The sequence below is a fragment of the Panthera pardus genome, unplaced genomic scaffold (assembly GCF_024362965.1).
Source record: "Panthera pardus isolate Hobbes unplaced genomic scaffold, ASM2436296v1 HiC_scaffold_11, whole genome shotgun sequence".
In the NCBI taxonomy this organism is placed as follows: domain Eukaryota; kingdom Metazoa; phylum Chordata; class Mammalia; order Carnivora; family Felidae; genus Panthera; species Panthera pardus.
The window spans coordinates 703,006-725,690 of NW_026526666.1; the positions used below are offsets into that span (position 1 = coordinate 703,006).

Genomic DNA, 22,685 nt, shown 5'->3' on the forward strand with positions numbered 1-22,685 from the left:
TGCAAGTTACAAATGCTAGCTAAGTGACAGGACCCCCACAATCCCACTCCCCCTCCCCATTTTCCACTGAGTAAGACTGAGAAGCACAAAGTTCTGAGGCTTTTAACACATTTACAAATACAGCAAAGTTATATTTTTACAACCTCTGAAGCCCCTGCTAACCCTAAGATTAGAATCACAGAATCTTAAAAATATTAATGCCAAAAGATCGTTAGAAATCAGTCCAACCCTCTCCTTTTACAGATGAAGAAATCCAAGATCGAGAGGTTAAGTAATTTGCCTGAAATTGCCCACTATATTCCATGATTTCTTCAAATATGTGTTATATTAAGCCTCTGCATCCTCCCCCTCTCTTCCCTCTAGCCAAACTCTCCCAACGCCCTATCAATGACAGTACAATGTCAACTGCAAAGGAGAAGCCTATGTATCTCGTGTCTCAGTGAAATTGAAAGTTCCTTAAAACAAAGACTGTGCCTTTGTCTCAGGGCCTACCAAAGAGCCCTCCACATGCGCACACAGACCCACTGACTGACTGAGCAACACACAGTTCTCTTCTCATCCTGTAGGAACTTACCAAGCATCGAATGAATGGGTACATAGCAGACCCTACTTTAAGAACATCATCTTTCTCAGGGGGACCCTGGCTGGCTCAGTCAATAGAGCATGTGACTATCGATCTCAGGGTTGTGAGTTTGAGCCCCAAGTTGGGTGTAGAGATTATAAATAAATAAGGAAGTAAATAAACAAACAAACAAACAAACAAACATTTTTCTCTCCACTGCAGATTCACGCAGAGAACTGCCCATCTAACCAATGAAAGAGTTTCTAAGGACCCCTGGAAAATACCAACATCTTGGGGGCCACAGCTTTGCCACTCTATTGCAATGGCTGTTGTCTTTACTCTCTACCCACTCCACTGACATTCCCCTTATTTGCCTCTGGGGTCACCAAAATTTCTCTTGGTTTTTGCTTCTAATGGGTAAGAAGAGACATAACTGAATAGTGCTTACAAGTCAAGATTCAAGGGTGCCTGGGTGGTTCAGTCAGTTGAGCGTCTGACTTCAGCTCGGGTCATGTTCTCATGATTTGTGAGTTCGAGCCCCACATAGGGTTCTCTGCTGTCAGCCTGACAGCACAGAGTCTGCTTCAGATCCTCTGTCCCTCTCTCTCTCCGCCCCTCCCCTGCTCTCTCTCAAAAAATAAATAGAACATTGAAGAAAACCAAGTCAAGATTCAAAAGCAGAAAGAGAATCTTGGTATGACCCCACTCTCAGGATTTATAAACAGACTGAAGCAAGTCCTGACTGGTACTAGGAGAGCCCAAAGAGCAGAGGATACAAGCAGGAAGGCAGATGGCAGGCTCCCAGAGGGGGAAAGCCTGTGGGATGCTGGGAGGGGTGCCGAATCTGAGACCCCAGTGAACCCCTTTCAGATGTCAAATTTCTTCAGCACACCACAGTTCTCTGAGCTATCCAGACCTAGAGCCTAGAGTGCCTCCTGGCTTCTCCACCTTCCCTGCCCCTCACCTAATCTGGTCCCAAACCTTTCTTTCCCTCTATCATCCAGCTCCTATCATGTAGTTCGGAACTGCCTTGTCCAAGTCATTTCTCACATGGGCCACACAATAGACTGCTAGTCTCCCTACTCAGAAACCCCTCTTTCCAGTTCATCCTGTATCCTGCAGTATCTGATGACCAACTTATCCTAGGTTGTCCAGAACTCTCCCCAATTTTAGTGCTGAAATCTCATGTCCTGGGAAACCCCTTAGTCCCAGACAAACTGAGACAGGTGGCCACCTTACTGCAGTCAGATTAAGATCTTCCCCCAGACAATGCTTTACTCATGTCATTTTCCTCACCAAAATGTTCCCCATCTACCATTTCTCATTAAAACTAACCCTAAAGCAGGCCCCAAATCTGCCTCAGAGAATGTATAAGAACCAGAGGTGAGAATAAAAAGGATTCTAGGCCTGGCTTTCATCATAGCCCTGTGGAACCCTTAGCAAGTTACTCAGTCCACCTGGACCTCATTTTCCTCATCTGTAAAATTAAGAGGCTAAAACTAGATTTCCTTTGCCATTCCAAAATTTTCCGATTCTATTCTTCTGTACACCGTCTACTCCAGCCAGACTTACCAGCTCACCGCAATCCAAACATGTCTTATAAATTCTCGCCTCATACCTTTGTCCTTTCCCTTCTCCCCACCAGGATTTCTCTGCTTTCTTCCTCCCACCTGAATCCCACCAGGAACAACACAAAACCTACCTAATGAAGGGAGCCTGGGCATAGCCCACGAAGACTCCTCATGCACCTAGGTTTTCTAACTCTCAGCACTTCTCATGTCCTGCTTCTGCTGCTCAAACTCCTTTCTATATCAAGCTTCTTTATTCCAACTGGACTAAAATCTCTGCACTTTTGTGATTGCCTTGCAGAATGCTGAACACACAGTCAATGATAGCAAGCATCATCATTAATAACTGACTGGCGTATGGACGCACAAGAAAAAGTCCAAGCAAGGATGTAGATGTGAACAAAAGTAGAAAGTAAAGGCAAATTTAGAATTTTTTGTGCTTAAACTAGATTCTGAAATGCTTCTATAAATCAGTAATTGACTTACTCCACAAAAAGTTACTGAGACTTTCCTATGCATAAGATATTGCTGGCACATCACAGGCACAGAAGTGGGGAATAAGTCGTGACCCAGGTCTCCAATAGCAGCTCTACTCATAGATATCATAGCATCCACATTTTCCTTCACCTTGTGGCTTTTTAGGAAGACCTTAACAGGCTCTCGTGGCAGCAACTCCACCATCATCGCACCCTTCCCTCTCAAAATTAGTCGTGTATTTACTTCTCTCTCTAGCAGGACGAGCCATTAAGTGAAAAGAAAAAAACATTAAAATTAAAACAGGTCGATAGATTAAAATATACATATCTACCGACACAAGCAAAACAGCATAAAGCAAATCTCTTCCAGGAACTATATCCTGGCTATTTACCTAGAGCCGCTAGTCTCTACTCTGACAGATTTTTATAAAGTGACCATATCAATACCCTTCTTTGGTATGACTTAACTGTGGTCCTCCATTAGCCGTGGTAGGCAACATATATGAAGGATGAACTCAACCTACATATCTGTCTTTTGGGACCCCCGCAGCATGCACATGCACACACACTCCCCTAATTAAATGGGGCTGGGACTTGAACAGTATCGCCTACCTAATGACAAACAGGTGCATGAGTAAGTGGGGGAAGTAAATAAACCAAACGGTCTACAGAGGGAGAGGTCAAGCTGGGCTGAGCCGGGCTGGGCCCAGAGTGATTCAGGCTCTACCACAGAATGGGTGTCTCCTGGGATGGCCTAGCAGGACAATTAAAACCCCTATAAATACGATGGGTTTTCAACTCTCTAGTATCCTCTGTGGCTTCTGAATCTTCTGCTCATTCCTCCCTAAGCAGGTAAGGCATGCATGGGGAGGAGGGGGAGGAGGGAGATGAGTAATGGCAGTCTCTATAAGGCTCTTGATAGCAGCTATAATGTGCTGGGCTAGGGGGGTCTGAGACTGCTCCCTGTGCATGACAGGCCTGGGTAGAATCCTGCTTCCTTTTCTTGGTTCTGTCTGAGAATATGATGGTAACTGGGGTGGCCCACTTCCAAGCCTGTAAAATATACATGCCTTTGTTTTAGCATGTCCTGGGCATCCCAAACTTGAGGGCTAGAACTACTGGTGAATAGCTTAGTCTCCCATACTGGAGCATTGACCTTTCATGCAAGTAAGGCAAGACCCAAAAGTTTAGAGCTCATCAGGGACAAGGCCCTAGACCACAGGGCCACAGTAGCATTCAAGTCTCAGTGCAGTGAACTGCCATAAGGGACTCAGCCTGTCCCATGCAATTCACTGTTTGCTATGCATCATTATAGACATCACTGCATGCTTTTGGAAGTCCAATGTGCTTTGTAGTTAGGGCTTCTTGGAGGCTTATAAACTCAGTAACTAGAATTTTTATACCACAGGCAAAATACCATTGAGATCTAGATCCCCAAAGACCTGAATCTCCCAATGTAGCCAGAGTGAATCTAGCTGATTATATATACTTCTTATCATCTGTGCAGTTAATTTGGCTTGCTATCTTTATCTGTAATCATTTTTATATTCATTGATTCTACTTTATAAGCATATCCCAAGTGGTCATCCAGGCCAGAAGCACTTGCTGGGATTTAGTCTCTCAAAAAGTTTGCTTGGCCTATGGCAAGAGACCTCTGGCCTTCCACACTTGAGCAAGGCTCCTTAGAAGACCTGTTTGGCAGGGTCTATTTAGTTGGTGGAGAATTATGTCTTACTGTACTGGCTTCTGGCCCTGCCTCTGTGGGCCTCCTGATATCTCTTCCTTTTTGTTCTAAGAGTTTCAATCAAGCAAGTCCCACCTGGAGTAGGGGATGGGACATGGAAACCACCTACCATATGTTTTTTGCTTTTTAGGAAATTGCCACTTTTCCTAGCAGGGAAACCATAGCTGGCACCCATCACCCACTATAGCACATAGTATTTGGAGCCTGATTGTAGATCAGAGGGAGTGTGAGATAAGGCTACGAAGGGGCTCTGTCATTTCTTTTTTTTTTAATGTTTATTTATTTTGAGAGAGAGGGAGAACAAGTGTGAGTGGGGGAGGGGCAAAGAAAGAGAGAGAGAATCCCAAGCAGGCTCCATGGTGTCAGCATAGGGGCTTTGTCATTTCTTAAGCTTCTTTCCCTGACCAAAAAAGGCCACTTGCCCTCTAGAAATCTGTCTCCTGGTCTTCATCTTAAACACGAAATCTTGTTTCTTCTTTTAGGTTCACCCATCTTTACTAAAATGGCTCAACTGCTGAACAGCATTCTCACTGTGATTGAGGTGTTCCAGAAACATGCTAAAGAGAATGGGAACTGTACCTCACTGTGCAAGAAGGAGTTGAAGCAGCTGCTCTTGGTTGAGTTTGGAGACATCCTCCGGGTAAGATGCATAGACTCTGACCCCATGGAGTCAAGTGTGAGTGATTCTGACACCTGCATCCAGGGCTTGATGTTTTTTGTTTGATCTGGTCATGTTCCACCCATAGCTAAAGATTTTCAGTCAGCTCCTTAGTACTTCTCTCCCAGAACACACACATTTACAGGCATACACACACACACACCTTCTTATAGCTGAGCTTGACAGGAGAGGGTACAAGTTCAAACCAGAAATCATTTCTCAGAAGAAATTCTAGATTCATAGCTTGATTTCTATACTTGAGTGCTGTACACACATCTTCTCATTCATGTATTCATTCATTCAACAAAGAGTTGTGGAATACCTATTCCATGCCAGCACCATCCTAGGCACTGGGGATGCAAACATGAACAAAACCAGCTTCTCTTCCCTCTAGGATCTCATGGTGTGGTTAGAAAGAAGTAGGTAAATAATTACAATATAGCATATAATGGAATAATCATGCCCCCATTGGTCTAGCAAGAGATGAGGTTCAGAGGACAAGTTTATCAAAAAGACTAAACCAAGCCCAAGCCATTTCAAGATGAATGGTGACCAACTGAGGAAGGCTCATACATGACTAAAAGGGTAGGGGTGTGGATACCAGCATACATCTTTGTATCCACAGAACAACTGATTTTGCTCTTTGTTTTATCTTCTCACAGAGACCAAATGACCCAGAGACCGTGGAAACCATCCTGAGCCTCTTGGATAAAGACAGAAATGGACATGTTGATTTTCATGAATATCTCTTGTTGGTGTTTCAATTGGCCCAAGCCTGCTATCATAAACTAAATAATAGGTCATGTGGAGATAGAATCTCTCAGCAAGAAGGGGAGCAGGAGGGAACACAAGACCATAAGTTCCCAGAAAATACAGGCAGACAACACAGGCAGAGGCATGAGGAAGAAAGGCAGGACTCCCATTGCACTCGGTCTGAGAGACAAAACCAGGATGTACACCAGGATCAGTCTGAGAGACAGGGTAGGGACTCCTGCTATGGTCAGGCTGAGAGACAGGATATGGACTCCCATTGTGGTCAGTCTGAGAGACAGGATAGGGATTCCCACTATGGTCAGTCTGAGAGACGGGATACAGGCTCCCACTATGGTCAAAGATGGAGTCATAAATCTAGCAGTAGCCAGCCTAAAAAACAAGGATATATCTTTGCCTTAAATCATTGTGAGAGACAAATTCACAATTCTTGTTATGGCCAGACAAACCAACAGGAATCAGGCTTTTATTATGGACCGTCTGGGAGGCTGGATCAGAAATCAGGTTATGGTCAGAGAGATAGGCAAGAATTGGACTCTCAATATAGCCAGACAGACAGACAAGACCAGAGTTCCCACTCTAGCCAGACAGACAGACAAGGCCAGAGTTCCCACTATGGCCAGACAGACAGACAAGACCAGAATTCCCACTATGGTCAGACAGACAGACAAGGCCAGAGTTCTTGCTATGGTCAGACAGACAGACAAGGCCAGAGTTCCCACTCTAGCCAGACAGACAGACAAGGCCAGAGTTCCCACTATGGCCAAACAGACAGACAAGGCCAGAATTCCCACTATGGTCAGACAGACAGACAAGGCCAGAATTCTTGCTATGGCCAGACAGACAGACAAGGCCAGAGTTTCCGCTATGGCCAGACAGACAGACAAGGCCAGAATTCCCGCTATGGTCAGACAGTCAGACAAGGCCAGAGTTCTCACTATGGCCAGACAGACAGAGCAGGCCAGAGTTCCCACTATGACCAGTCAGACAGACAAGGCCAGAGTTCCCGCTATGGCCAGACAGACAGACAAGGCCAGAATTCCCACTATGACCAGACAGACAGACAAGGCCAGAATTCCTGCTATGGTCAGACAGACAGACAAGGCCAGAGTTCTCACTATGGCCAGACAGACAGAGCAGGCCAGAGTTCTCACTATGGCCAGACAGACAGACAAGACCAGAGTTATCATTATGGCCAGACAGACAGACAAGGCCAGAATTCCCACTATGGTCAGACAGACAGACAAGGCCAGAATTCCTGCTATGGCCAGACAGACAGACAAGGCCAGAGTTCCCACTATAGCCAGCCAGACAGACAAGGCCAGAATTCCCACTATGGTCAGACAGACAGACAAGGCCAGAATTCCCGCTATGGTCAGACAGACAGACAAGGCCAGAGTTCTCACTATGGCCAGACAGACAGAGCAGCCCAGAGTTCCCACTATGACCAGTCAGACAGACAAGGCCAGAGTTCCCGCTATGGCCAGACAGACAGACAAGGCCAGAATTCCCACTATGGTCAGACAGACAGACAAGGCCAGAGTTCTCACTATGGCCAGACAGACAGAGCAGGCCAGAGTTCCCACTATGACCAGTCAGACAGACAAGGCCAGAGTTCCCGCTATGACCAGACAGACAGACAAGGCCAGAATTCCCACTATGGTCAGACAGACAGACAAGGCCAGAGTTCTCACTATGGCCAGACAGACAGAGCAGGCCAGAGTTCTCACTATGGCCAGACAGACAGACAAGACCAGAGTTATCATTATGGCCAGACAGACAGACAAGGCCAGAATTCCCACTATGGTCAGACAGACAGACAAGGCCAGAATTCCCGCTATGGTCAGACAGACAGACAAGGCCAGAGTTCTCACTATGGCCAGACAGGCAGAGCAGGCCAGAGCTATCATTATGGCCAGACAGACAGACAAGGCCTGAGCTCTCATTATGGCCAGACAAACAGAGAAGGCCAGGGCTATTGTTCTGGCCAGACAGACAGAGAAGGCCACAGTAATTGTTATGGTCAGACAGACAGACAAGGCCTGAGTTCTCACCATGGTCAGTCAGAGACTGGGAAGATAGGGCAAAATAGTTACCTTCAAGGGAGGGAAGAAATAAGCAGAGACTCGTATGTTGAGCAACCAGGAAGGTCAGGGAGAGTAAGTCAACAGACTCAAGGACAAGAAGTGGCTCGAAATCAGGGACAGAGATTTCAGTCTAGGGAAGGGCAGCAGAACAGCCACCAGGCATGGGAGCCCGAGGAGGATAACCAACACCACCAACACAAACTCATAGCACAAATCAAGCAAGAAGTGCCACACGGTTATAAAGAAGGTGAATGGCAATCATGTAGTGGTGAGCAGGGCCACAGACAGACACAGGCCAGGCATGAAGAGAGGCAGAGCCACCAGGCAGAGGGAGAGCAGGCCTGCCAAAGCTGGGGCAGACACGGTTATGAGGGTCAGGAAACTCCATGCAAGATGCAGGCCAGGCAAAACCATGAAGAGGAACAAGGCCATCAGAGACGGGACAGGCAAACCCACGAAGATCTGCAGACCCATCAGAGACAAGAGAGGCAAACCCACGAAGATGAGCAGACCCATCAGAGACAAGAGAGGCAAACCCACGAAGATGAGCAGACCCATCAGAGACAAGACAGGCAAACACATGAAGAGAATCAAAACTATCAGCAAAAATGGGATAAGCAAACCCTTGAGGAGGAAGAAAGGTATCAAGGGTCCCAGGATCAACAACCTTATGGGATCCAGCAAGGCCGTGCTAATAGAGAAAAATTCCACAGGAATGAAAATAGCCAGAGGCAAAATTCCCAGGGAGGATGCAGTAACCTGACCCTCCATCCCACCCAGAGCAGTGGGAGGCCCTCAAGGAGAGAACAGGGTGGAAGTCACCCTAACAAGGTAGCTTCTGCTCCCAACGCCCTCTATAACTATGTACAAGAGCAGAAAAGGAATCAGCGCTAGGTTGTGCACACACCAGAGCTAAAGCAGCCTGAAGCCAAAGAAATCTACATGTCAAGTTTATCCTTACTTCTGTTTAAGAGATTGAAAATGTATGTCTTCCTTCTCTCTTCCATCTACTTGTAAAGATGCTTTGAGGACTAGTATTCACTTTTAGGGCATTTCCATTCTTTAAGCAGCAATTCTAGGGTGTTCCAGTTGGGTTAAGTCTGAGTGGCAAATTGGGTGACATAATCAGATCTCAATTTTGATTAGTTTGGGGATTTAAATCATTTCCTGGTTTTCCCTCTGTGTAGGTGGGGACATGGCTGGGTCACTGAATGGTAGAAACTTCTTCCAAAAGTTCAGAAACAGGGAAGGTATTCCAAAAATACATATTACAGCCCGAGGACAGGACACCTGGTCTTTTGTGAGCTTGGCTCCAATGGACAAAACACCAGGAATTGCAAACCTCATAGCCTAAAATGAAACACGGTGAGATGCTACTAGGAGAGTCAACTCTGAAGTCCACAACACCTCCCACACCTAGGCTCCCAACCCTCACCAGAGGGACATTTCCCTGAGCTGCTACAGCTGACTTGACTGGTTCCAGCTCCATAGCATTCCAGTTTCTGGCCATATAAAACAGAGAGAAAGCATATGTCATCTGCTGACAGATTCCAACAAACCAAAACTGTCCCTCCATTGCTCTGGAAAACCCCTCAAAGAAAATCTATGGAAATGTATTAAATATCCAATAAATGATTGGTGAACAATGACCTTGATGACTCTTTTCCTTCTTCATGGTGGGGATATGCTGTTCTATCTTCACTTGGGTGCTGCTTTCCAAGGATAAGATCTCATTTCTTGACTTCTAAGATGACTTTGTTCTTTGAGTTCCTGAGCACTGAAGAAGGAGAAAGAGGAGGAGGTTGGGGCGGGGGCGGGGAGAGGAGAAGGAGAAGAAGAAGAGAAGGAAGAGGAGGAGGAAGAAGAAGAAAAGGAGTCAATATGAAACAAATAACAAAAAGTCAAAAGGAATTTATCTAAATATTTTCAGCTCCTTCCACCACAGAGGAGTCAAAGTTGACCCTTACCCTCATTCACCTCCACATTCAAATAGTCATTAAATCTTGCCAACTCTATATCCTTCATACCTTTTGGATCTCTTCCCACTTCTCCATTTCCACTTCCTTTATCTCCCTCTTGTTCAGTGGCTCCCAGTGACTTTAGAATAAAGTTCATACTCCTTAGCATGACACATAGGCCCTTCACCATCTGACCCAGATGACCTACCCAGTTTAGTCTCATGAAGGGTCCCTCCCAGGAGTACCCAATGCTCCAGCCATGCCAAGGATTTGTCTTTTCTTAGGACACCATGGTCTTTCATTAATTCATATCTTTGAATATACCATTCCATAGCCTGGAGTACCTCCCTTCCCTCTTCTGCCAGGTAAAAACCTGGGCATCTTCTGTGTCTCAACTAAAACATCACATCTTCTGGGAAGCCTTTCTGGACACTCCAAGCATTCCTTCCTCTAAATTTCCACTCATTTCTCTTATAGGCTTTGTCACACACTTCTGTGATTACCTCTCCTACAACCTGGGAATAAGACCATATCTTACTCAACTATGCACTGCTCAGCACTTAGTGCAGCCACCAATGTCCAGGGACACTCATTAATTATTTGTTGAATAGGTGAGGAAATTAGTGTGGAAACAGAAGGAGGAAATTAGTCTTCAGGACTAATTTAGACTTCAGGAAAAAATAAGCTGCACATTTACATAGTAACAGACAAAAGAGGCTAATTTTGACCTTTATTTAATCAAGACTCAATTAATGAAAGAGCAACATTTTTCTATATTTTAAGCAATAGCACATTAAATGCCTAGAATTATGAGATTTGAATTATTAGAAATCAGCAAGTGAACCCCAGAACTACTGAGTTCAAGACATCAATAGAGCTGTAATCCAGGAATCAGAAAGTTGGGATCCAGAGCTGCTGGCACTGATGCCAAAACTGCCTGTCAACATCCATGTTCCATAACCCTATTTACCAAAAGAAATAGCAAAAATCACTGTACCTTGCAAATATCATGGAAACACATCTAATTGGAAAAACATAATTCATATCGAGAACCCTAGCTACAAGGGAGTCTAGGAAATATAGGAGATAAGAATGGATATTGAGGGCCATCAGATTCACCACAGGAAAGATATATAGATTCATAACAACAGCCCCTTTTCTAAAGAAGATTACAATCTAGTAAGAAACATGTGTACAGCAAACAACTGTTAAATAAGGCAAGATGTCATAAGTACAGGAAAATTGCTGTCCCTAGGAATGCAAGCTGGTGCAGCCACTCTGGAAAACAGTATGGAGGTTCCTCAAAAAACTAAAAATAGAACTACCCTATGACCCAGCAATTGCACTACTAGGCATTTATCCAAGGGATACAGGTATGCTGTTTCGAAGGGACACATGCACCCCCATGTTTATAGGAGCACTATCAACAATAACCAAAGTATGGAAAGAGCCCAAATGTCCATCGATGGATGAATGGATAAAGAAAATGTGGTATATATAAATAATGGAGTATTACTCATCAATCAAAAAGGATGAAATCTTGCCATTTGCAACTACGTGGATGGAACTGGAGGGTATTATGCTAAGTGAAATTAGTCAGTCAGAGAAAGACAAAAATCATATGACTTCACTCCTATGAGGACTTTAAGAGACAAAACAGATGAACATAAGGGAAGGGAAACAAAAATAATATAAAAACAGGGAGGGGGACAAAACAGAAGAGACTCATAAATATGGAGAACAAACTGAGGGTTGCTGGAGTGGTTGTGGGAGGGGGATGGGCTAAATGGTTAAGGGGCATTAAGGAATCTACTCTTGAAATCATTGTTTCACTATATGCTAACTAATTTGGACGTAAATTTTTAAAAATAAAAAATAAAGTTAAAAAAAAGAAAAAAATTTGCTGCCCTGACTCCAAAAATGGAGTAATTAACTGTGTGGAAGGACTGAGAGATGCTTGCAAGGAGGACAGCATCTAAGCTAAGGCCATGATCCTGGGGGAGTGGAAATGAAAAGGGTCACAGCTCATCCTGGCCCTTAAGGTCAATGGGGATGCCCATATGTTGGCTGCTATTTACATGGCATAATTGTTCAGGGGTAAGATGGGTCTTCCCTACAAATGTTCTCTATAACTGAGACCCTCCCCAGAAAGCTAAACTAGAGGGTGGAAAATAAACCCAAAGCTGAGAGGTCTCAAAATCGGGAAGCTACTAAGGGTTCCTGGGGACTCTCAGTGGGTCAGCCAGGTAGTGAAGGGAGGGAGAGATTTAGGCATTCTAGGCAGGGGGAAGTATGAGTGCCACATGGTGAAGGAAGGTCCAGGGGTGTTCAGTGAAGCAAAAGGCACATAAGCTGAACACTAAAGAGAGAAAGCAAAGAGTCCGAGCTGGAGGGACAAATAAAGCCAGATAACGGAGGACTTCAAAATCTACCATGAAGAGTTTGGAATTTCTTCTGTTAGTAGTAGGAGCCACAAAAGTTTTCTGAGCAGAAAATGAAGGGAAAAGAGGAAAGAGCAGGAGAGATGTTCGGAATGACAAGAAATGGCTACTATAAGGGTGGAGTTAGATAACTTTGGTCTGGGTAACTCCCCATCACAGGTACAACATAAATACAGGTTGGGGGAGGGGATATCCTGGCTCTAAAGCCAAAAGACAAGAAAGGGGGTTCACCCTAAGAGGGTACAAAAGCAGAGAGGAAAGACATCCTACTGCACTAACCAGAGGTGGACTCTGCAGCAGGCAATAAAGCAGCTCTCTGGATCTAAACCAGAGAGCAACTTTCTGAATTTCTTCAACTGGAGCAACCAAATAGAGACCATCCCTTTTAAGCATGATCTCTACTTTCAAACTCTGAGAGAATCATGCACACTGTGAAGCTAATTCACAGAGCGTCCTCCAAATCTACCTGCACCAGAAAGATACCATTCCCTTGTAAAAGACATCTTCTCCTTGGGGTTCACTCCTCAGCTGCCTTCTCTTTTCTAACTACGGTTATCATATCCAGTCCTACAGCTCCAAATGTCATCACTATTTCTAAGCCTCTCAAGTCTTCATCTCCAGCCCTACCTCTTTCCTAAACCCCAGACTTGTGTGTCCAAATATCTCCTTACATTTCCACTGGGACATCAAACAGCATCTCAATCTTAGCATTCCCAAACAAGAGTCTTGAATTAACCTGTTTCTCCTTCAATTTTCCCCAGTTCAGTAAGTTGGGAGGACCACCACATTGCTCAAGCAAACGCCTAGGAGAGACAGTCTTTATTATAATCATTCCCTCTCCCAAATCAAACTCATCAGCAAGTCCCTTTGTTTCTGTCTCAAAATACAGTGTAGCCCAGATCCCACCATTCTTGTCATCTCCCCTGCCATCAACCGTCTGGCCACCGTCTCTCTCCTGGAACCCCACAACAGCTTCCTGATGGGGTTCCCTACTCCTCTGTGAAATGAAAACCACATCAGGTCACTCCCCTATGTAAAAAGCCCAATGACTTATCACCACACTAAGAAGAAAATCCAGCATTCTCCCAGGGCCTTCCTAAGATGGGGCCCTGCCACACTTCATTGTGTACCACTCCCCTCCATCCTGTTTTCCAACCATGCTGGCCTTCCACCTATGATTCCAGAAGGGCAAGTTGGTTCCCACCTCGAGGCCTTTGAACCAGCTATTTCTTTGGCCTGGAAGAGTCCTCTCTCCAGCTTTGTGTGGCTGGCTCCTTATTTCATTCAAGTCTCAGCTAAAGAGTCACCTCCTGGGAGAAGCATTCTCTGACACTGAGTCTAAAAGAGTAGTCCCCAGTCACTCCCGATCACATCCTCCTCTTTCTGTTGCTGTTCTCAGCATTTTTCATATCTGTTATCTTGGTTTTGTGATACCTGTTTATTGTCCTTTTCCCCCTACTGGAACTTAAGGTCCATAAGAACACAGATTTTGATTGTGCACTCATGGTGCATGTTCAATGGGTGTATGTGTCCACTGAATGCACACAGAAGTCCTCTGTGATCTTGCTTCAGTCTACACTTACAGCTTGCTTCCCCACTATGCCCCCACATGCCACCTAGACTCCAGCCTAACCAGACAACTGCCCAGCCTCCACACCTCTGCTTATACCATTGCCTCCACTGAAGCACTATCCTAACCTTCACCTGGAAAAATTCTATCTATTCTATTAATTAGCAGCACCTCCTGGACCTATCACCAGTGCAAAATTTGTCACATTGCACTGAATCAACTCTACACCCATCTGTTTCCCACACCAAGCTACAAGGTTCTCCAGGCAGAAACTGCATCTTATTCAATTGTATCTTGGGCACCAAGCACAGTGACTGACCAACTCTATGCAAAGAGACTGAGCTTTGGAATAAAAAGACATGTATTTGAGACCTAACTCTACCACTTACTGATTTTATGATATTAGAAAACTTAGAAAAATTCTTTGTCTCTTTAAATCTCAGTTCTTTCATCTATAAAATGGGGTTAAAAATTCCAATAGTTGCTTAAAAATAAATTGAGATGACATGCACAAAGTAGTTAGTAATCTGATATCTTCTTACTTATTTAGTTGGTATTTATCATCTTTTCCCCTTTGGCATTATTTTTAATAGAAGCTTAATAAATGTTTACTGTATTATTGAAAAGCCCAGCTTACGTGTCAGCTCCTCCAAGAAACTTTCTTTGATCCCCATTCTTCCCAGGCAATAGCAACCACTTCTTTGTCTTCAAGCAATATCTTTGGAAAGCTTCTGTGATCATCACCACAGTCTATGTTATTGTAGGTATCAGTGAATATTTTCTCTCCCGGAATGTATTAGAAACTCCTTCAGAAAAAGTCCACACTTTATTCTTTACATCATTATTAGCACCCAGAACACTCAGAATGAGTATTTGGTAGATGTTTGTTGAATCAAATTCAACTGAATGGACTCTCCATTACATTGTGGCTCTGCCCCTCCATGCCTGGCACCACTACTCTGCCCCCTTTGTCCTGTTCTGTGCTTTCATCCCCCACCTTCCCCTTCAACCCAGGACCCAGCTTTTCTCTCTCTCTTAGACTTCTTGTGCATCCCTACTTAATCCCCATTTATTATTTTCTTATATTTTTTTATCGAAGTATATTGTATTGGCATGCAATGTTATGTTCATTTCAGGTGAACAACATAGTGATTGGACAATTGTATCCACTACACAACACTCACCACATGGTAAGTGTAGTCACCATCTGTCAACATACATTGTTAAAATATTACTGACAATATTCCCTAGGCTGTACTTTTCAGCCCCCATGACTTACTTATTTTATAACTGGAAGTTTGTGCCTCTCCATCCCCTTCTGCCTAGTTCACTCATCCTCCCCCTGACACAGCCCCATTGAAACAGAACTCCTGAGGGTGGTAATCTCCCCTCAGCACCAACACTTTCCACAATTTGTAGGATCCCAGACTTTAGCCATTCTATTTTCTTACTCCTCACTCTACTCTCCCCCTTCTTCTCCCTTGCAGTCCAAACCCAACAATCCCTATCCCCCAACTACTGAAAAGACCAGTTCCAAAGTCCCTCATCTAATCCTCCATGCCGTGTTGACTTTCATATGCTCAGACTTCCCTGTGAGTGCTCTGCTTTCTGACACAGACACACACAAATGTTCTTTCATTGCTTCCGTTATGCCATTCATCCTTTCCACTGAAGCTACAAGCCATTAAGAAGCTGATGAAATTGGGGCGCCTGAGTGGTTCAGTTGGTTAAGCATCCAACTTCAGCTCAGGTCATGATCTTGCATTCCATTCAAGCTCCACATCGGGCTCTATGCTGACAGTTCAGAGCCTGGAGCCTGCTTCGCATTTTGTGTCTCTCTCTCTGCCCCATCCCTGCTCATGTGCTTACCTCTTTCTCTCACAAAAATAATAAACATTTTTAAAAATTAAAAAAAAAAGAAGCTGATGAAATCAAGGTAATGCTAGCTTCAAGAATGAGTTTGGAAGCTCTCCTTCCATTTCTATTTTTTGGAACAGTTTGATAAGAATAGGTATTAACTCCTCTTTAAATGTTGAAGAAATTGGTAGAATTTCTCTGGGAAGCCTCTGGCCCAGGACTCTTGTTTGTTGGGAGGTTTTTGATAACTGATTCAATTTCTTTGCTGGTTACAAGCCTGTTCAAATTTTCTATTTCTTCCTGCTAAGTTTCAGTGTGTGTGAGTTGCTAGAAATTTGTCCATTTCTTCCAAATTACCCAGTTTGTTGGCATATAATTTTTTTTATTTTTTAAAATGTATTTATTGTTGAGAGACAGAGTGTGAGAATGAGAGTGGCAGAGAGAGAGGGAGGCACAGAATCTGAAGCAGGTTCCAGGCTCTGAGCTATCAGCACAGAGCCGGACACAGGGCTGGAACTCACAAACCCCGAGATTATGACCTGAGTCGAAGTCAGGCGCTTAACCGACTGAGCCACCCAGGAGCCCCTGGCATATAATTTTTCATAGTATTATCTTATAATTGTTTGTATTTCTGTGGTGTTGGTTGTGATCTCTTCTCTTTCATTCATGATTTTATCTATTTAGGTGCTCTATCATTTCTTCTTGACAAGTCCAGCTGGAAGTTTATAAATTCTGTTTGTTATTTCAAAACACCAGCTTTTAGTTTTGATCTGTTCTACTGTTGTTGCTTTTTTTTATTTCTAATAATTTATTTCGGCTCTAATCTTTATTATTTCCCTTCTTCTGCTGGATTTAGGCTTTCTTTCCTGCTACACCTCTTTTAGGTTTAATAATGAAGCAGTAGAAAAAGAAACCAAGGAATCAATCCTATTTACAATTGCAACAAAAACCATAATATACCTAAGAATAAACCTAACCAAAAAGGTAAAAGATCTGTAAGCTGAAAACTATAGGAAGTTTATGAAAGAAATTGAAGATGACACAAAGAAATGGAAAAACATTCCATTGGAAGAACAAATATTGTTAAAATGTCTATACTACCCAAAGCAATCTACACATTCAATGAAATCCGTTTCAAAACAATACCAGCATTCTTCACAGAGCTACAACAAGCAATCATAAAACTTATAGGAAACAGAAAAGACCCTGAATAACCAAAGTAATGTTGAAAAAGAAATCCAAAGCTGAAGACATCACAATTCTGGACTTCATGCTGTATTATAAAGCTGTAATCATCAAGACAATGTGGTATTGGCACAAAAACAGACACTCAGATCAATGGAACAGAATAGAGAACCCAGAAATGGACCCACAAATGTAAGGCCAAGTAATCTTTGACAAAGCAGGAAAAGAACATCCAATGGAAAAAAGTCTCTTCAGCAAATGGTGCTGGGAGAACTGGACAGCAACATGCAGAAGAATGAAAGTACCACTTTCTTACACCATACACAAAAACAAATTCAAAATGGAGAAAATCCCTAAATGTGAGACAAGAAACAGTCAAAACCCTACAGGAGAAAACAGGCAGTAATCTCTTTGACCTCAGCCGTAACAACTTCTCACTAGACAAGTCTCCAGAGGCAAGGGAAACGAAAAATGAACTATTGGGACCTCATCAAGATAAAAAGCTTCTGCACAATGAAGGAAACAATCAACAAAACTAAAAAGCAACCAATGGAATGAGAGAAGATATTTTCAAATGATATATTGGATAAAGGGTTAGTATCCAAAATTTATAAAGAACTTATCAAACTCAACACCCAGAAAACAAATAATCCAGTGAAGAAATTGGCAGAAGACATGAATAGACGCTTTTCCAAAAAAGACATCTAGATGGCAGACACACGAAAATATGCTCAACATCACTCATCATCAGCGAAATACAAATCAAAACCACAATGAGATATCACCTCACACCAGTCAGAGTGGCTAAAATTAACAACTCAGGCAACAACAAGTGTTGGTGAGGATGCAGAGAAAGAGGATCTCTTTTGCACTGCTGGTGGGAATGCAAACTGGTGCAGCCAGTCTGGAAAACAGTATGGAGGTTCCTCAAAAAATTAAAAATATAACTACCCTACGACCCAACAATTGTACTACTAGGTCTTTATCCAAAGGATACAAAAATGCTGATTCAAAGGGGTACATGCACCCCGCTGTTTATAGCAGTGTTATCAACAATAGCCAAACATGGAAAGAGCCCAAGTGTCCATTCACTGATGAATGAATAAAGAAGACACACACAATGGAATATTACTCAACGATAAAAAAAAATGAAATCTTGCCATTTGCAACAATGTAGATAGAACTAGACTGTATTATGCTAAGCAAAATAAGTCAGTCAGAGAAAGACAAATCTATGATTTCACTCATACGTAGAATTTAAGAACCAAAACAGATGAACATAGGGGACAGGAAGGAAAAATAAGATAAAAACAGAGAGGAGGCAAACCATAAGAGACTCTTTACTACGGAGAATAAACTGAGGGTTGCTGGAGTTGGGTGAGGGGATGAGCTAGATGGCTGATGGGCATTAAAGAGGGCACATGTTGGGATGAGCACTGGGTGTTATATGTAAGTGATGAATCACTGGGTTCTACTCCTGAAACAAATACTACACTGTATTTTAACTAATTTGAATTTAAGTAAGTTATTTTTTTTAAGCTGATGAATGTCCTATTCCTTTTAGAACCCCACACGATGGATTTGCAACCACTTGTGTTGGCTAACTGACTGGGAGTCTCACTCAATACCTGGAGCTTAATGTGAATTGAACATTTATTGAGTACCCACTGTCAGAACACATTTTGCATACAAGCAACTTGCATTCTTGAGTTGGAGATAAATAGTTAAATAGACAGCAACAGACTAAGAGAGAGAGAACTGAGCTGGGAGTCAGAAAACTTAAGTTCTTGTCCTGGGATTGCTGCTAATGCCACGTATGACTGGATAATTTTGTCCCCATACTGTGCTCCAGTGTTCTTATCCTTAAAATAAGAAGCTGGCATAGTACAGCTTACAATGTATATTTCCCTCAAGTTATACTGCTCTGGTTTCATAACTAAGTGTCTAGGTGAATCAGTCAGCTTGATTAAGGACAGTAAATATTCCAGAGGCTGAAAAACACCTTGGCAGCAAACTGAAGGAAAAATATCATGTGGCATTCTAGTGCCACCTACTGGTCACTGGATTCCTTGTGTCCTGAGATGTCTAGAAAACTGACAAAAGCTGTTGAGAAGGGAACAGGTCAGAGTGCGGCGCTGTCTGCCCAGTAAACAAGTAAGATTTTTGTCAGATGGACTCATCATCAGTTTCTACTACAGTAGCTACTGTCCCTTCACTGCACAGTGTATATACAGCAGCAGTTTGTGAGTCCAGTAGAAGTGAATTCCAATCTTGTCCCAACAACTTAAGTTCTTGTGTGACTTGAGCCTCAGTTTCCTCATTTTAAAATTCTGATAATAATACCTTCTTTACACAATGGAGTACTAAGTGGCAATGAGAAAGAATGAAATATGGCCCTTTGTAGCAACGTGGATGGAACTGGAGAGTGTGATGCTAAGTGAAATAAGCCATACAGAGAAAGACATACCGTATGGTTTCACTCTTATGTGGATCCTGAGAAACTTAACAGAAACCCATGGGGGAGGGGAAGGAAAAAAAAAAAAGAGGTTAGAGTGGGAGAGAGCCAAAGCATAAGAGACTCTTAAAAACTGAGAACAAACTGAGGGTTGATGGGGGGGGTGGAAGGGAAGAGAGGATGGGTGATGGGTATTGAGGAGGGCACCTTTTGGGATGAGCACTGGGTGTTGTATGGAAACCAATTTGACAATAAATTTCATATATTGAAAAAAATTTAAAAATTTAAAAATTTTAAAAAATAAAACTTGAGAAAAAAAAACTGAGAACAAACTGAGGGCTGATGGGGGGTGGGAGCGAGGGGAGGGTAGGTGATGGGTATCGAAGAGGGCATCTTTTGGGATGAGCACTGAGTGTTGTATGGAAACCAATTTGACAATAAATTTCATATATTAAAAAATAAATAAATAAATAATAAAAAATAAAATAAAAAGTGAAAAAAAAAAACCTTCTTTATAGGGTGACTGTAAGGACCTGTGGAGTGATTGCCATAGTGCCCAGCACATTCTAGGCACTACAGAACTATGGTAACACAACTCATGCTCTAAAAGAGCTTGCAATCCGTCAGGTACTAAGCTGAGCATAGAGGTAATGATGATTCAATGTACAACACTTTTGTTCACCTCATGCATACGAAGGGCTATAACAGAAGGTGGTATCGTGATAAGAAAGAAAGCACCATGGAAACTCAAAGGAGGTGCAGATCACATGCTGGTGGGGCAAGATAAATGTCTTCATAGTCAAGGCAGCATCTTCAATGGACTTCAATGAATGGTTAGGATTTAAATAGGCAGATGGGCTCATCCTTAAAATCTCACTTCAAATCTGATCTCCATAGTTATGCCGTACACTTACCTTAGTCATACTTTTTCCACATCACGTGTCTGTACCTACTATTCTCATTCCTCTATTGTGACATTCTAATTTTTCTACTTAATTTAAAGTTCATAATTTGTAAGTGTCTTTCATGCTGTCTTCCACACACTCAAGGAAATTATTGCTAGTATTCATTTATAAGACCCCACAGTGCAATGTCTAATAACAGCAGCATTTACATATGGAATATTAGGGCTAAAGTTCAAAAGTCTCAGATTCATTCATTCATTCATCCAACAAACAATGATGATCATAATCTGTTGAGCACTGTGCTGGCACTGGAGGTTTACAGAGATAAGAGTCCACCATCAAGAATTCATATATGGGGCAGGAAGACAATCTCAATTCCATGTGATGGGTCCAAAAGAACAAACAATTGTTTGCAAACACAACTGAAAAATAGCCCTTAACTTTCACAGAGCACTTCCTGTGCACTGGGCACAATGCTGATTCCAAAGCATGGAATCCTTTCATGAACCCTCATAAGTTAAGTGCTTTTTATCATCTCCACTTTACAGATGAGAAAGCCAAAGCACAAAGAGATTAAATAACTTCCCCAAAGTCATATATCTTGTAAGTAAAAAGGATAGAATTCAAATCCATGTCTGACTTCTGGTATCCATGTTTTTAAATAACTTTTTGCCTCCGAAGCCAATGTAAAGAGCCTACCTGATAAGCACTTTAATTCATGGAGCTGAATCCCACACATAACTGCCAAGTCAACCAGTCTTTGCTTAAACAGCTACACATAAGACATGATGCTAGGACTGTGAGAGGTACAAACATAAACTAAGCTGCCCCTGCCCTCAAGGAGCTCACAGTCTACTGAAGAATGTAATACATAGAAACCAATACATTTAACCCAAAGAATAGTATAACAGTCTTATAATCAAGCACAAGGGCCAGAGGAAGACAACTACATCTGACTGGGAATACTAGTGGGATTCATGCTGAAGGAAGAATTTGCCTTTAAGGATGAGTATCTTTAGAGAAACGTAGGTGAAGAGGTAGAATGAAGGTCACTGGGCTTAACAGCATTAGGCATGACAGATGTGTGACCAGGGCTTTTAATTGATTGTCCTCATAACAGGAAAGTAGCAAACTGTAATTGCTTTAAGAAAAAATAAAACAGCCTAAAGCATCACACCAAAAGTAAAGGCAACAAAAGTAAAAATTGATAAATTGGACTACATCAAAATTAAAAACTTCTGTGCATCAAGGGACACAATCAATAGGGTGAGAAGACAACCGACAGAATGGGAAAAAAATATTTGCCATATACATCTGACAAAGGATTAATATCCAAAATGTATAAAAAGAATACCAAAAACTCAACAGCAAAAAAACTCCAAACAATCCAACTAAAAAGTGTGTGAGAGATTTGAAGATGTTTCCCTGAAGAAGGTATATAAACAGCCAACAAGCACATGAAAAGATGCTTAACATCACCAGTCATCAAGGAAATGCAAATCAAAAGCACGAGATACCACCTCACAGCCATTAAGATGGCTACTATTAAAAAATTAAAATTTTTTTTAAAAACAGAAAATAACAAGTGTTGGCAAGGATGTGGAGAAACTGGAACCCTGTGCACCGCTAGTGTTTATATAAAATTGTGCAGGCATTATGGAAAACACGTATGGCAGTTCCTCAAAAAATTAAGAATAGAATTATCATATGGTTCGGCAATTATACTTCTGGGTTCATATCCAAAAGAACTGAAAACAGAATCTTGGGACACCTGGGTGGCTCAGTCAGTTAAGCATCTGACTCCTGATTTTGACTCAGGTCCTAATCTCATGGTTCAGGGATCGATCCCTAAATTGGGCTCTGTACTAACAGCATGGAGCCTGCGTGAGATTCTTTCTCTCCCTCTTTCTGCCCCTCCCCACTCATATGCGTGCGTGCGCACACACACACTCTCTCTAAATAAATAAATAAGTAAACATTAAAAAAAAGAAAAAAACAGAATCTTGAAGAGATAGTTGTACACTCATATCATCACCATTCACAACAGCCAAAAGACGAAAATAACCAGAGTGTCCATTGATGGATGAATGCATAAACAAAATGTGATATACACACAATTGAATGTTATCCAGCCTTAAGAAGGAAGGAAATTCTGACAGATACAACATGGTTGAACTTCAAGGACACTAAGCTAGGTGAAATAAGCCAGTCACAGAAAGACAAATATTGTATGATTGGATTCATGTGAGGACCCAGAGTAGTCAAAGTCATAGATACACAAAATAGAATAGTGATTGCCAGAGGTTAGGGATAGAGGGTAATGGGGGAATTATTGTTTAATGAGTACAGAGTTTCAGTTTTACATGATGAAGAGTACCAGAGATTGGTTGCACCACAATGTGAATATACTTAACACTATTGAACTACACACTTAAAAATAATTAAGAT

At 42.4% G+C, this 22,685-nt stretch overlaps 1 protein-coding gene across 1 annotated transcript; it reads left to right on the plus strand.

Annotated features, from left to right (window-relative positions):
• Positions 1-3,426: 3,426 nt before the first annotated feature.
• On the plus strand, positions 3,427-9,515 carry RPTN (repetin). Its single transcript, XM_019433078.2, has 3 exons — positions 3,427-3,458; positions 4,833-4,990; positions 5,671-9,515. The coding sequence occupies exons 2-3, from the start codon at positions 4,853-4,855 to the stop codon at positions 8,758-8,760; spliced, it is 3,228 nt and encodes a 1,075-aa protein (XP_019288623.2). The 5' UTR covers positions 3,427-3,458; positions 4,833-4,852; the 3' UTR covers positions 8,761-9,515.
• Positions 9,516-22,685: the final 13,170 nt, after the last annotated feature.

Bases quoted from the DNA above. Each gene is read 5' to 3' on its own strand.
- RPTN (XM_019433078.2), top strand. From the start codon at position 4,853: ATGGCTCAACTGCTGAACAGCATTCTCACTGTGATTGAGGTGTTCCAG. The intron at 4,991-5,670 runs GTAAGATGCATA...ATCTTCTCACAG, and splicing joins AGTTTGGAGACATCCTCCGG to AGACCAAATGACCCAGAGAC.